Source organism: Rana temporaria, chromosome 2 (genome assembly GCF_905171775.1).
Source record: "Rana temporaria chromosome 2, aRanTem1.1, whole genome shotgun sequence".
In the NCBI taxonomy this organism is placed as follows: Eukaryota; Metazoa; Chordata; class Amphibia; order Anura; family Ranidae; genus Rana; species Rana temporaria.
The window spans coordinates 453,525,196-453,540,364 of record NC_053490.1 but is presented as its reverse complement, the minus strand read 5'-3'; the positions used below and the strand labels follow the sequence as shown (position 1 = coordinate 453,540,364).

The window sequence follows — 15,169 nt, the reverse complement described above, 5'->3', positions numbered from 1 at the left end:
GTCACCCCCTTGTGCTCTCCGCCGCCCCCCCCTGTGCTATCCATCTCCCCCCATGCTCTCCGCCACCCCCCCCTGTGCTCTCCACCACCCCTCCTGTGCTCTCAACCTCCTCCTGTGCTCTCTGTCACCCCCCTGTGCTCTACATATTCCCCACACTCCCTGCTTCCCCCCTGTGCTCTCCACATCTCCCCATGCTCTCCGCCACCTCTTCTGTGCTCTCCACCTCCCCCCATGCTCTCAACCTCCCCCTGTGCACTCTGCCACCCCCTTGTGCTCTCTGCCGCCCCCCCTGTGCTATTCATCTCCCCCCTGTGCTTTCCGCCACCCCCCTGTGCTTTCCGCCACTCCTCCTGTGCTCTCAACCTCCTCCTGTGCTCTCTGTCACCCCCCTGTGCTCTACATATCCCCCACACTCTCTGTTTCCCCCCTGTGCTCTCCTCATACTCTGTGTTCTCTGCCTCACCTGTGCTCCCGCCCCACCCCATGTTTTCAAGGTTCTTACCTGTGCCCCCCCCCCCACCTCTGCTGGGTTCCCCCCTTCCCTCTCTCAGGGGACCCGTTAAGGTGGAGAGCGGGAAAAGGGCCGGTTATGTCATGGGTCTGCTCAATCCAAAATGCCTGGGCCTATCTTTTATCCCAGTCTGGGCCTGCTGTATATACATGTTATCTATACTCTCTCTCCACAACTATTATCTCATATATACAGTATATTTATTATTTATACTCGCTGTATATTTATACTTTACATTTCTATAATTGTTATTTATTCTCTCTCTCTCTCTATATATATACTGTGTGCGCTGATCGTCGCACATTTGAACCTCACATATGTTAGGTGTGAGATATTCTGGGGATGAAGTTCCTGATTCCATATGTCCAGCATGGCGAGCAGTGATCGGGGAATGTTATCTTTTCCAGCACACGGATGTCGTCAGCAATCCAGCCCAACATAAACACGGAGGGGGGAGGTGGGAGGGCTTCTCGTCTGCTGTCGGGGTAACGCTCTCCTTTGGTCTACAAAGCGTTAACCTCGGAGGCGCAGACACTTTTCCTGCGCGCTGATTGGCCGCCAGCTCTGTGTTCATTACTCACGGCCTGCCCTTTAACACTTTCATCACCAGCCCCGCCCTCTGCCTGGGCTAATACGTACAGTGGTAGAAGTGGTAGGGCCACACCCAGTGGGCGGGTATTGGAGGAGGTGGGGGGCTCATTCTGTTTGCGGGCTCCGCCTAGGCCGGGTGTGTGTGTGTGTGTGAGCGGACAGTGAAGGACGGCTCGTTGTTTTGGTTGTGAAGGAAGAAGCGGGGAGGACTCGGCCGAATATTTGTACCGGAGAACAGTATAGCCGCCATCTGTCATGGGGAACTGTCATACGGTGGGGCCGAACGAGGCGCTGGTGGTGTCTGGTGAGTGCGGGGCCTGGCGGGGGCTCTCCTCTCCCCGCAGTGTGACATGCCCGGTGCATTGTGGGGTATAGATGAGTCCTAATGCGGAGAGATCCTGTGATGGAGGAGAGAACGGGACACTCCATATCATTCACCACATGTGAATGTGGGATTCCCCTTATTGGCTCTGTGCAGCGGTCACTATGGTGACTGGGTGCTGTTCCTGCGTCAGTGCCCCTCCCACCTACCTGATGATAGATGGGGACCACTGTACCCCAGCAGGGCCTGCATACCTACCTGATCATATTTGGGATCACTGTACCCCAGAAGGGGGTGCCCACCTACCTGATCATATTTGGAATGGGCCGCCCACCTACCTGATGATATTTAGGGATCACTGTACCCCAGAATGGCCTGCCCACCTACCTGATGATATTTAGGGATCACTGTACCCCAGAAGGGGGTGCCCACCTACCTGATCATATTTGGAATGGGCTGCCCACCTACCTGATGATGGTTGGGGATCACTGTACCCCAGAATGGTCTGCCCACCGATAGCTGGAGATCACTGTACCCCGGAATGGTCTGCCCACCTACCCAAAGGTAGCTGGAGATCACTGTACCCCAGAATGGCCTGCCCACCTACCCAAAGGTAGCTGGAGATCACTGTACCCCAGAATGGCCTGCCCACCTACCCAAAGGTAGCTGGAGATCACTGTACCCCAGAATGGCCTGCCCACCTACCCAAAGGTAGCTGAAGATCACTGTACCCCGGAATGGTCTGCCCACCCACCCAAAGATAGCTTGAGATCACTGTACCCCGGAATGGCCTGCCCACCTACCCAAAAGGTAGCTGGAGATCACTGTACCCCAGAATGGCCTGCCCACCTACCCAAAGGTAGCTGGAGATCACTGTACCCCAGAATGGCCTGCCCACCTACCCAAAGATAGCTGGAGATCACTGTACCCCGGAATGGTCTGCCCACCCACCCAAAGATAGCTTGAGATCACTGTACCCCGGAATGGTCTGCCCACCTACCCAAAGATAGCTTGAGATCACTGTACCCCAGAATGGCCTGCCCACCTACCCAAAGATAGCTGGAGATCACTGTACCCCGGAATGGTCTGCCCACCCACCCAAAGATAGCTTGAGATCACTGTACCCCGGAATGGCCTGCCCACCTACCCAAAGGTAGCTGGAGATCACTGTACCCCAGAATGGCCTGCCCACCTACCCAAAGGTAGCTGGAGATCACTGTACCCCAGAATGGCCTGCCCACCTACCCAAAGATAGCTGGAGATCACTGTACCCCGGAATGGTCTGCCCACCCACCCAAAGATAGCTGGAGATCACTGTACCCCAGAATGGCCTGCCCACCTACCCAAAGATAGCTGGAGATCACTGTACCCTGGAATGGTCTGCCCACCCACCCAAAGATAGCTGGAGATCACTGTACCCCGGAATGCTCTGCCCATCCACCCAAAAATAGCTGGAGATCACTATACCCCCGGAATGGTCTGCCCACCCACCCAAAGATAGCTGGAGATCACTATACCCCCGGAATGGTCTGCCCACCCACCCAAAGATAGCTGGAGATCACTGTACCCTGGAATGGTCTGCCCACCCACCCAAAGATAGCTGGATATCACTGTACCCCGGAATGGTCTGCCCACCTACCCAAAGATAGCTGGAGATCACTGTACCCTGGAATGGTCTGCCCACCCACCCAAAGATAGCTGGAGATCACTGTACCCCGGAATGCTCTGCCCATCCACCCAAAAATAGCTGGAGATCACTATACCCCCGGAATGGTCTGCCCACCCACCCAAAGATAGCTGGAGATCACTATACCCCCGGAATGGTCTGCCCACCCAAAGATAGCTGGAGATCACTGTACCCTGGAATGGTCTGCCCACCCACCCAAAGATAGCTGGATATCACTGTACCCCGGAATGGTCTGCCCACCCACCCAAAGATAGCTGGATATCACTGTACCCCGGAATGGTCTGCCCACCCACCCAAAGATAGCTGGAGATCACTGTACCCCGGAATGGTCTGCCCACCCACCCAAAGATAGCTGGAGATCACTGTACCCCGTAATGGTCTGCCCACCTACCCAAAGATAGCTGGAGATCTTTGTACCCCCGGAATGGTCTACCCACCTACCCGATAATACTTGGATCACTGTACCCCAGAAGGAGCTGCCCACCTACCTGATGACAGATGGGGATCACTGTACCTCGGAATGGGCCACCCACCTACCTGATGATATTTAGGAATTGCTATACCCTACAAGTGGAGGTCCCCCCAGAACGGAGGAAGGTACCCCATCATTGGTCATGTACACGGATATAGTGGGGCGTATAACATAATAGACGTCTGTATTCTGGTGCCCAGAAGCGTGGCACGGAGCCGCATGTACAAATTAATCTCAGGATACCTGGGTACACACAGGTGTACATGGCTCTAAGGCAGGGGTGCCCAACCTTTTGAAGAGCGAGGGCCACTTAAACGGCTTGGTAACTGGTCGCGGCCCACAATGAGTGGAGCGCATGTCCGTGTCTGCTCTGCATATGCGACACGGACGCAGCCCACGATACTTTAACGGATTGTATTGGAGGTAGAACACAAGCAGTGCCCCCTAGTGTTTAGTACAGATAGCGCAAGAGTTCTACCTTTTCACAAGTCGGTTTATGTCTGCCACTACTTAGAGGTGAATGGAGGGTCCAATTGGGTCGGACTGACCGTGTGAAAGGGGCCCAAGGCTACTTTCACACTGATACGCTGCTGTTCACCCACACCGCGGGTGCAACGCAGTGTACCTTTGGCTTTCCTGCACTTTTGCTATAGACTTCTATTATATTCTGCAGGTGTGGTGCACTTTCAGAAAGCTCACCAAACTCGCAGGTAATAACAGAAGTCTATGGCGCAGTGCAGGTAACCCGCAGGTAAACTGCTCTGCACCTGTGGATCAGTTTGAAAGCCCCCAGTAACCACTGCAGAACAGATATGCCCATATATACACTGTGATTTTTAGTAATAAACTGACCTTTAATAACCGTATTCTATTTTATTCCATCCCAGAGGAGGAGTTTGCGGACCACATTAGAGGGCTCCGCGGGCCACTGGTTGGGCACCCCTGCTCTAAGGCATGGTTCACACTATGATGTGATTTTTTTGTGTGATTATGTAGTGTAACTTTGATGTGACTGTGGTTGCATTTTGGATGTGGATATACATATTATATGGGGCCAAATAGCACCAAAATCTCATGGCTGCATTGGTGTGAAGGGGCACCGTAGAAGCCATATCATTTCCACTGTGCGACCCAAGTTGCACCTGACATCACATCAGTGTGACCCAGGCTTAAGGTCTCGTCTACACTTGCAACTGGGGTTGGAGGTAAAACCCCACAGCTTGGCTGCGGTTTTATCTCCCCCTTTTGATGCAGAGGCAGTGGTTTGCTTCATGACCTTTGTAAGCATTATACCCCCCTATCACGCTCTGCAGATGAGACCACCTGTTAAACACAATCCATTCTAGTGAATGGGGCCACGCTGCAACCGTGCACCGCGTGTGCGACCTCAGGATGGATGTTCGGCATTTGGTGGCGTTAAAGTAGGAGGCAATGCAGTGCCTCTTTACCACCTGTCAAAAGCTCTGTAAAGAGTGATCCAAACGCGGATCGCTCTTCAGAGAGCACCGCTCGTGTAAATACTGTATCCTGTAATCAATTTGTATGTGCGACTCCACCACCCACCTGTGGCTTCTGGGTGCCAAAATACAGACGCCTATTACATGATATGCCCATTATACTTGTGTGCATGAGCCATAATGGGGGGTGTTTTTTTTTGTTTTTTTTTATAGATTGCCTAATGCAACGGGATCCTTAAAGTCATCAGGTAGGTTGATGGCAGCTTGTAGTGTATAGTAATCAATAAAGGCATCAGGTAGGTGGACAGCCCCTTGTATAGTAATCCCTAATACTCGTCAGATGGCTGCTTGTAGAGTATAGTGATCCCTAATAAGCATCAGGTAGGTGGGAGATCCCTAATAAGCATCAGGTAGGTGGGAGATCCCTAATAAGCATCAGGTAGGTGGCCGGGCCTCTTGTATGGTGATCCCTAAAGGGCATCAGGTAGGTGGGTGGTCCCTTCTATAGTGATCCCTAAAATGCATCGGGTAGGTGGGTGGCCCCTTGTATAGTGATCCCTAATGCACATCAGATAGGCGGGTGGTCCCTTGTATAGTGATCCCTAATGCACATCAGATAGGTGGGTGGTCCCTTGTATAGTGATCCCTAATGCACATCAGGTAGGTGGGTGGTCCCTTGTATAGTGATCCCTAATATTCTTCAGATGGGTAGATGGCTTATTTTTAGAGTGTGGTTATCCCTATTGCGCATTAAGTAGGTAAATGGCTGATTGTAGAGGACAGAGATCCCTATAATGCGTTAGGTGGCCCCTTGTATAGTGATCCCTAATGCACATCAGGGAGGTGGGTGGCCCCTCGTATAGTGATCCCTAATGCACATCAGGGAGGTGGGTGGCCCCCTGTATAGTGATCCCTAATGCACATCAGGGAGGTGGGTGGCCCCTTGTATAGTGATCCCTAATGCACATCAGGGAGGTGGGTGGCCCCTTGTATAGTGATCCCTAATGCACATCAGGGAGGTGGGTGGCCCCTTGTATAGTGATCCCTAATGCACATCAGGGAGGTGGGTGGCCCCCTGTATAGTGATCCCTAATGCACATCAGGGAGGTGGGTGGCCCCCTGTATAGTGATCCCTAATGCACATCAGGGAGGTGGGTGGCCCCTTGTATAGTGATCCTTAATATACATCAGGGAGGTGGGTGGCCCCTTGTATAGTGATCCCTAATGCACATCAGGGAGGTGGGTGGCCCCCTGTATAGTGATCCCTAATGCACATCAGGGAGGTGGCCATCCCCTTGTATATTGGTCTATAATACTCATCCTATAGGTAGATGGCTCCTTGAGTATAGCGATCCCTTAATACACATCAGATAGTTGCACAGCTCCTTGTAGGGTATAGTGATCCCTATTCTGCATCATATGGGGGAAGGGCTGCCCAATGATGGCACATCCCCTGCACCCGATGGTAAACACACAGTGTACACGCCTATGGAGCGATCCCTTGGAGCTGCCTAAATCTTCAAAGATGAGGAGAAAGGTGCACAACAATTCTCATTTTATTGGATTTGTCGAAAGAAAGATGCAGATTTCCTGATTTGATCATATATTGCACAGTTCTTTCTAATTGGATTATCTTGTGTTTGTGTTAATTGGTGACAGCTCAGCGTCAGTTACTTCATTTGTGTGTTAACTCTCTGTCTGACAGTAATCACACGGTGAACCAGAAGAAACCAAAAGCCCTGTTATGTGTAAATATAATATTATATATTACAGTAAACCTGTCTCTGCTCGTAGAGGAGACTACCTTGTAAACCCAAACTCAATATATTCCGAATTTCCGGATCTGACATGTAATTAGTTGTTATCACTGCCAAATACATGTGTCTGGAATGGATACACACCCAGATATATATTCTATTGGTTCTAATTTGTTGTTTTGCTAACCTGTTGAAGGTTTTGTAGAGCTAATTGTTTCCATAATGTGCGATCTTCATCCTACGTCTGCTAGTGTGATCAGGGAGGACGAATGCAGCGAGGACCACGGCGCTGGCCTCCATTGACCAACGCTTGTTTATAGAAGATGTAGAATCTGCAGGGAGTGGCAGCACTTAGGATTGGCTCCATGCAGAGTAATCATCCTATTCCCAATAGGGCCAAGGCTTGACCCTTTCCTGTCTGGAGGAGATTGTTTCACATTTGTATTGCAGCTCCCCTAGGACTGTGTGTGTTCTCCCTGGGCTCACTCGGAGGAAATTCGATCAGGATGCTTGATATGTGCTTCAGGTTCTTACATTTGCATCCTGAGTCTGTATGGCGAGCTTGCAGGATCTATCCAGTATTCAATCTGCTTGTATTACTCTGAGGCTGCCTCTCCTAGCCAGGGTTCTGTGGGGTCCTAAGACCCCTCTAGAGGTTCTTGGGGCTTCCTTGAGCTGTGAACAATGACGGATTGCTCTCCCACCTACAATAACTACAAACTAAAGGGGGCAGTTTCACATTGCCATGTAATGGAAGGAGTCGCAGTGATCATCAGTGCAAGGGGGCTTTTTTTGACTAACCAACAATGTAAACAGGCGTTTCTCCACTGACCACAAATGTCGGTAGATGCTACAATTTTCAGTCGAATTCTTTTCTGGCCGTTATTAATCATTTTCATGATTGTTAGTTATTAGCATATAGGGCAAGGAGGGTTGTAAATAGGGTTGCCAACTCATCCCTTTAAAACCGAACACATATTAATTACACAGGTTCTGTGGCTGATTAAGGAGGTAATTAAACTTACTTGGTGCCTTATTTGCATTAAATTCGCCTCAGAACCTGTGTAATTAATATGTGTTCTGTTTTAAAGGGATGAGTTGGCGACCCTAGTTGTAAAATCAGCTCTGGGTGTCAGATATTCAAGGTATGTCATTATCTTTATTCATATAATTAAAACTTTCAACCGCTAAGTCCCCTTTCACACTCTCCAAAGTCATTCTCCATGATTTTCAATGACTTCCATTCATAATGGCACGACTTTAAGTCGTGCCGACTTCAAAGTAGTCCCTGCACTACTTTGGTCCAATTTCCATGCGAGTTGATGTCCATAGACCTCAATGTTAAACCCTCAAGTAGCATGCAAATCGTACCTGAATAATACACGATTTCAGTACGACTTTGTAAGCACCAGCAGCTTTTTGACCCTTGTCCCACCCAATCCTTTCAACATAGTAGGCCCTCCCAAGCACATTTTTCTAGCACACATTCACTTCCTGGTTATTCCCTCAGAAACAATGTGCTCCAAACAGCCCCAAAAAAGAGACGTCCTTATCCTCCGCTTCTCCTCCTCCTCTTCTTCCTCATGCATTGCTACTGCTGCGGCAGCAATGACAACTGCTGTGGCAATATATTGAGTAGCAAACATTTTCTTTCACAACACACCAACAACCAGGAAGCAAACAGGAACTGGAAACAACTATGGCAGCTAAAGGAATTACCTCACACCATGTATGTTTTCATTGGTTAATGCCAAAGTTGTGGCAAAGTAGTACTGATCCAAAATCACGGCAAGGTCGCACAACTTTGAAGTCATACAAGTGTAAAAGGGGCCTAAGGCTCCTTTCGCACTACTGCGACTTCACCACGATTTTGCCACAATTTCAGGCAATGCCTGTGTAAGTGGCATCAAAATCAGACCAAAGTAGTGCAGGGACTACTTTGAAGTCGAAACGACTTTCGTACTAATATGAATGGTTGTCATTGGAAATCATGGGAAACGACTCGTCATGCTCCTTTGCCATCACAAATCATGGGACAAGTCGTATTGGTGTGAAAGGGGCCTTAGCCCTGGTTCACATTGATGCTACTTTTAGTTGAGCTACTTCACTTGAAGTAGCGCGATTTCAGAGTAGCAAGGTCAGCGTGATTTTTGATAGACATCTACTTGATAGACATCTGCGTGGCTTCATGCACAGATGTCTATTGAAGTCGTACCTGAAATCGGCAAAAGTCGTTCAGGAACTACTTTTGCAAATCGATGCGGCGCCGCAAAATCTGTGTCGATTGGAACAGTGCCATTGCTGCCAATAGGCTGCGACTTGTCATGCGATATGATCTCACATCGCATGAAAAATCGCTCCAATGTGAACTTAGGCTTGCTGTATGTGCTACTTTACTGTAAAAAAAATGTAGATCGATTCATTTTTAACAGGGGTTCCCTGAGACCTCAGTTATTTTGAGGGTTTATCCAGGGGTCTCCAAATGTTTTAAGCAAAGGGCCAGCTTACTGTCCTTCAGACTACAGGAGGGCCACACTTAGGGATGAGCTCCGGCATGTTCGCACAGTCCACATGCAGAGCCCGCCAGGAATTCTGCACAGCACTGCGCTAACCACAGCCATGGAGACATTTCCTGATCTCCGCAGCCGAGCATCGGGACAATGTCTCCCTGCCTGTGCTTAGCGCAGCGCCGTGCTGACCTCCTGGTGGGCTCTACATGTGGACTGTGCGAACACGTCGGAGCTCATCCCTAGCCGCACTGTGGCAATTGGAAGTAGAAAATGTCTCAGGTTTGGTTAAAGCGAGTATAAAACTTTTAGCCCCCCCCTTTCACGCTGAGGCACTATAACGCTAAAATAGCGCCTGCAAAGCGCCCTAAAAGAGCGGCTCCATTCACTTCAGTGTGAAAGCCAGAGGGCTCTCACACTTGAGCGGTACTCTGGCAGGACAGTAAAAAAAAGTCCTGCTAGCCACATCTTTGAGGCGCTGTAGGAGTGGTAAATACACCACTCCTAAAGTGCCCCTGCCCATTGAAATCAATGGGCAGTGCCGCCGAACCGCTGACAAAGCGCCGCTGCAGCAATGCTTTGCAGGCCGTTTTAACCTTTTTTGGCAGCTAGCGGGGGTTAAAAGCACCCGCTAGCGGCCAAATATCGCAGTGGAAATGACAGTAAAGGACAGCTACCACTGACACCTCCACCGCTCCAGTGTGAAAGGGCTCTTATACCCGTGGTCAGCAGGAGGATGTATAGTGCGCCATCATTGCTTTCAGTGGAAGAAATATTGCCGCATCATTGGTATTTGGGGGAAGAAATAATGTCCCGTCATTGGTATCACTGAGAAATAATGCCTTCTATCCGTGAGCGGAATGGTGCTCCAGGGGCCACATAAGAGCAAGCAAAGGGCCGCAGTTTGGAGACCACTTTTTCTAAGGTAAATTGTCTGCTTGCCCCAAGGTTGGCCACACATGGAGTGAAGTCTGTCCGGTTCTTGAAGATCCAGGTAAAGTTTTGTGTATGGCCAGCTAAAGTGCATTATCCATTTGGGTTTGCTTTGTGTGGGATAATAATACAGGACTACAGCATGTAATTAGCAGTATATGTCAACAAACGTGTGGAGTAAAGTATTTTTGTAATAACATCAAATTCTGACCCATTACAAAGAATAAATGTAGTATACGGCAGGGTTCCTGATTGCGCTGGTTTATTGTACATTTGGCCTGTGCTGTTTGTATTTCCTGACTGAATAAGAATGTTGGAGAACATTTGCTCACATGACTTGGCTGATTATTGTAGGAGGTTGTTCATTCAGACTCCAGTGCCAGTGTTTACAGTTTCTCATGTGATTCTGGAGGAAGTTAGACGTTTCAGGAGCGGCCTGCATGTTGCAGGAAGCCTTTGATAGGAAACCAGCCTAATGTGGAATCTGTGTACAGTCTTTTGGAGCCAGGAGTTGAAAACTTGCTGCAGGCACCTCTTTCAATGAAGTATGGATACCAAGAGTGCAGTTCATTGTGTTTTCAACCGATAGCGGGCTAAAGACTGCTGATGGCTAAGCTGAACCTCTGGTGGAATTGCCTAGGTACCAGCTCCCACTACGAATCGCCTATCAAAACTAGGTATCCATAATCGCATGGGCTGTTTGTACTGAAGTCAATCAATGGTTTAACTTTAGTACAATCAGTACATAGATTGATCGAATCTTGGTTGGTCCCTGCTGAACTGGGCGAGATTTAGTCCATCTATGACCTGATTAGCTTGGTTTGTTACAGATAAACCTCCTAAATGTTTGATAATAAACACATCTGAACATGAATAGTAACTTCTCTGTGGTCATTCTTCCTCTCACGGTTATTGAACATATGCTGAGGATGAGAGGACCTCCGTGATAGGCTGAACACAGGCTCTGCTGCGAAACTGAGTGTCCCGCCTATCACGGAACAGGAATAGGAGGAGGCGTGGCTTTTGAACATTAGACTGCATACAGGTATAATACCCGGCGTATAAGATGACCCCCGATTTTTGGGGGATATTTTTGAGCTTAAAAGGTCATCTTATACGCCGGAAAATACAGTAATTACATAAGCGTTACATTTACAAATAAGTAACTTCTGTGCCTACAGTGATAGTGAACTCTGTACTACCACTTGTACCCTACAGGCAGGCCTATAGTAAGGCTGACCTGCAGGTACTGTGAATATCTCCTAAACCTGAGATATTATAAGTGCATGCAGCCGGTGACATTACTGGCGCATGTGCTCTGAAGGTCTGGAATACAGTACTGGACCTTCAGAGCCCGTGCCATTAACGGCCACTCCGGCACGCATTCGCGGGAGTGACGTCATCACGCCACCAGCCACTTGGGTAGCTGTAAGGCTTACCTGTAGGTAGTGTCAATATCTCAGTTTAGGAGATACTTGCACATGCGCACTGAAGGAACCGCTCGTGCCGTTTCTTCAGGGCTCGTGCCCTGACTGGCGGCACCCACGTGGGAGTGACATTGTGGCTCCGGTCAATAACAACGCCAGAGTCTGCAAACCCAGAATTAACTCCAAGAAAGATGTTGGCCGTGTCAGCGATGTGCCGGCGCCACTGCAGTGCATGGTTCTAAGGTAAGTGTTTCATAATGCCTTTTTGTTGCAGGTTTACAACCTCTTTAATGTGCTAGTAAGCCATGCATACTAGCACATTATGACATTGCCTCGCAGGGTATTTTTATTTTTTGCATCAACTACAGTTTTCTATGGCTTTAAAGTGATAGTAAACCCACAGCAGGTGTTTTTTTTTTGTTTTTTTACATACCTGAAAGGCAAAAGGCATAATGAGCTAGTATGCACAACCTACTAGCTCATTATGAAATACTTGCCTTGGAACGAGGCATGGGGAACTTGCCTGGTACATGCCGAGGGAGATGTCATCTTGCCTCGGCGTGTCTTCCGGGTGGGAGACTTCTTTCTGGCAAGGTCCGGCAGCTGCCAGGCCTTTAGCCGAGGAACCCCCCCTCCCCGGCATTGCATTCCTTTACCTGACAATTGCGTGGTTGTGCCACACTGTACCCAAATAACAACATTTATGTCCTTTTTTGTTTCCACAAATCAATCTCTCTTTTGGTTGTATTAGATCACCTCTGGTTTTTTTTTTAACTAAAAATTACAGACCATTTTGAAAAAAAAAAAAAAAAAAAAATTACTTTTCTGGTGGTAATAACTTGAAATACCAACGGGTCACCACCTTCCAAGCCAAGTCGCCAGGACACCATTTCTAGTCGCCATGGCGACCTGGCACCCGGGATTTGTCGAGCCCTGATTTATACTAGTAGATGCACAAGATTATTTATTTTAGAGAGCGCCGCATCTCCCCCTATTTTTATATGTACACATGAATGCACCTGATGAACTTTTTTGTCACCTGACATGCATTATTCAGTGTATGCTGGGAGATCTGCCTCTAGGCAGTTAAAGTGGTTAAGCCACTCTAACTTTTGTATACACCATCAGCACTGCCTCTATTGTAGTATCCCCCTCTGTGTGATTTATAAAAAGAAATGCTTAAAATACCCAATTTCACTTCCGAGATTGCGATCACATGACTGGCCAGCTTTCCTTTTTCTCCTCTGAGATGCAGCGGGCGGGGCTGAGATTACAATCTCGGCTCTTAGATTAGGTATTTACAACATTTATATTAATCATTCACAGAGGGGGGCACTGCAATAGGAGGCAGCGCTGATGGTTTATATAGGTTGGTGCAGGGCTTGACAAATTTTGCTTGGCATCTATGAACCAGCTAAAAAAGTTAGGAGCCAGGAACGTGCCCTGTCCCGCCGAGCTTGCGCGCAGAAGCGAACGCATACACGAGTAGCGCCCGCATATGAAAGCGGTGTTCAAACCACACGTGAGGTATCGCCGCGATTGGTAGAGCGAGAGCAATAATTCTAGCCCTAGACCTCCTCTGTATCTCAAAACATGCAACCTGTAAAAAAAAATTAAACGTCGCCTATGTAGATTTTAAAGGGTAAAAGTTTGTCGCCATTCCATGAGCGGACGCAATTTTGAAGCGTGACATGTTGGGTATCGATTTACTCAGCGTAACATTATCTTTCACTGTATAAAAAAAAAAAAAAAAAAATTGGGCTAACTTTACTGGTAAGTGTATTTTTTTTTTTTTTTCCCAAAAAGTGCGATTTTTAAGACTGCTGCGCAAATACAGTGTGACAAAGTATTGCAACGACCGCCATTTATTCTCTAGGGTGTTAGACTAAAAAAATATATATATATATATATATATATATATATATTATAATGTTTGGGGGTTCTTATTAGCGGGAAGGAGATGGCAGTAAAAACAGACAGGGGAAGCTCCGTTAGCATTGCTGGTTGTCTTGGCATACCACACAGAAGGAAGCAGAAAGCCGCAATTACCGGCTGGCGCGGCCCAACGAGATCGCGCGGAGGGAGGTGGGGGCGCACGGAGACACAGGATACCCCAGCTGTGCCGCCCCAGGTCGCTAATTTTAGTCGCAATTGCGACCTGTCGCCTGGGGTTTGTCGAACCCTGGGTTAGTGTTATTGGATCAGCAGGAGGGCACAGGAGCAGAGAGGAGAGCAGATGGCAGGCTGCTTATGAGAGGCACGTAAACTGACCAAGGGGTGAGGAGAAATTGGCAGGATCAGCCAGGTTTTTTAGGTGTTATAAGAGGCCAAATGACACAGGACAAGCACTGTCTTGCAACATGCTTTAAATGAGCAGTATATATCTCTCTAACTTTTTTTTTTTTCTTTTTTGGGGTTAACAAACGCTTTAATGTTGCTTCTGACTTATCTCAAAATAAATAGAAGTTCGTTCAGGTGACTCTAACAATGTGACACTGGGAGTTGGCCTCATATAGAGTCATCCTCTGTAAAAAGTGCTACATGGCTGTCCCACTTGGTCACCAAGTTCAAATGTGTAAAAAAGTGGGGACTCCTCCCCTGTTCAGCAGAAGCTGGTCTAACTTTCTACTTCTGTTGAACACAGATTGATATTTGGTCTGTGTACCTGGCTAGACCATGCATAGAATCTCTAGATTTTGTAGTACTTGGTGATACTAAACACAACATTTTTTGCATAAAGATCATGCCGCGGTATTTAATTTAATATAAAAAAACTAGGGCTGTTATTGATTTATTTTTTATTTTTATCTATTTAATCAACTAATTTCGATTAATTGTATAAGAAGACTCTGCTAATGTATGAATCTGTGTCTGGGCAGTATTTGGTGCTCTGCTGGTCACATGACATAAAGGCTTTCAGAATAGAGAATATAAATAGCAATAAAGTGTTTTAAAGCTTCATATAAATCCTATATTTCAAAGAATTTTTTATATTTTGAAATAACATGGGGTAGGTGTTTAAGTTGACTGACATTGTGGGGTAGATTCAGTAAGATATGCGCATTTTTTACGTAGGCGCAGGGCACCGTTTTTGTCCTGCGCCCCCGCAAATTTTCAGCGATATCCTCGATTCACGGAGCAGTAGCTCCGTAAATTGCGAGGGCGCTCCGGCAAAATGCCCGGCGTAAGCGCGCACAATTTAAATGATCCCGTAGGGGGCGGGAATCATTTAAATTAGGCACGTTCCCGCGCGAGCGTAGTGCGCATGCTCCGTCGGGAAACTTTCCCGAAGTGCATTGCGGTAAATGACGTTGCAAGGACGTCATTTGCTTCAAAGTGAACGTGAATGGCGTCCAGCGCCATTCACGATTCACTTACGCAAACGACGTAAATTTCCAATTTTCGCGACGCCGGAACGACGGGTATACTTTAGCATTGGCTGCCCCTGCTATAGAAGGGGCAGCCTTGCGCAAAAAAAAAACGCCGTACGCAAACTGCGTATGCA

At 48.0% G+C, this 15,169-nt stretch overlaps 1 protein-coding gene across 2 annotated transcripts in view; it reads left to right on the top strand.

The window, feature by feature from the left end:
- Window positions 1-1,198: 1,198 nt before the first annotated feature.
- FLOT2 (flotillin 2) overlaps window positions 1,199-15,169 on the top strand; it is a 72,823-nt gene continuing 58,852 nt past the window's right edge. Inside the window, exon 1 of one of the 2 annotated variants that reach the window (XM_040338533.1) lies at window positions 1,199-1,406. In XM_040338533.1, coding sequence (XP_040194467.1) covers window positions 1,358-1,406 — 49 coding nt within the window. In that variant the 5' untranslated portion in view covers window positions 1,199-1,357. The remainder of the gene's footprint in view (window positions 1,407-15,169) is intronic. The other variant, XM_040338532.1, reaches the window with a different exon arrangement.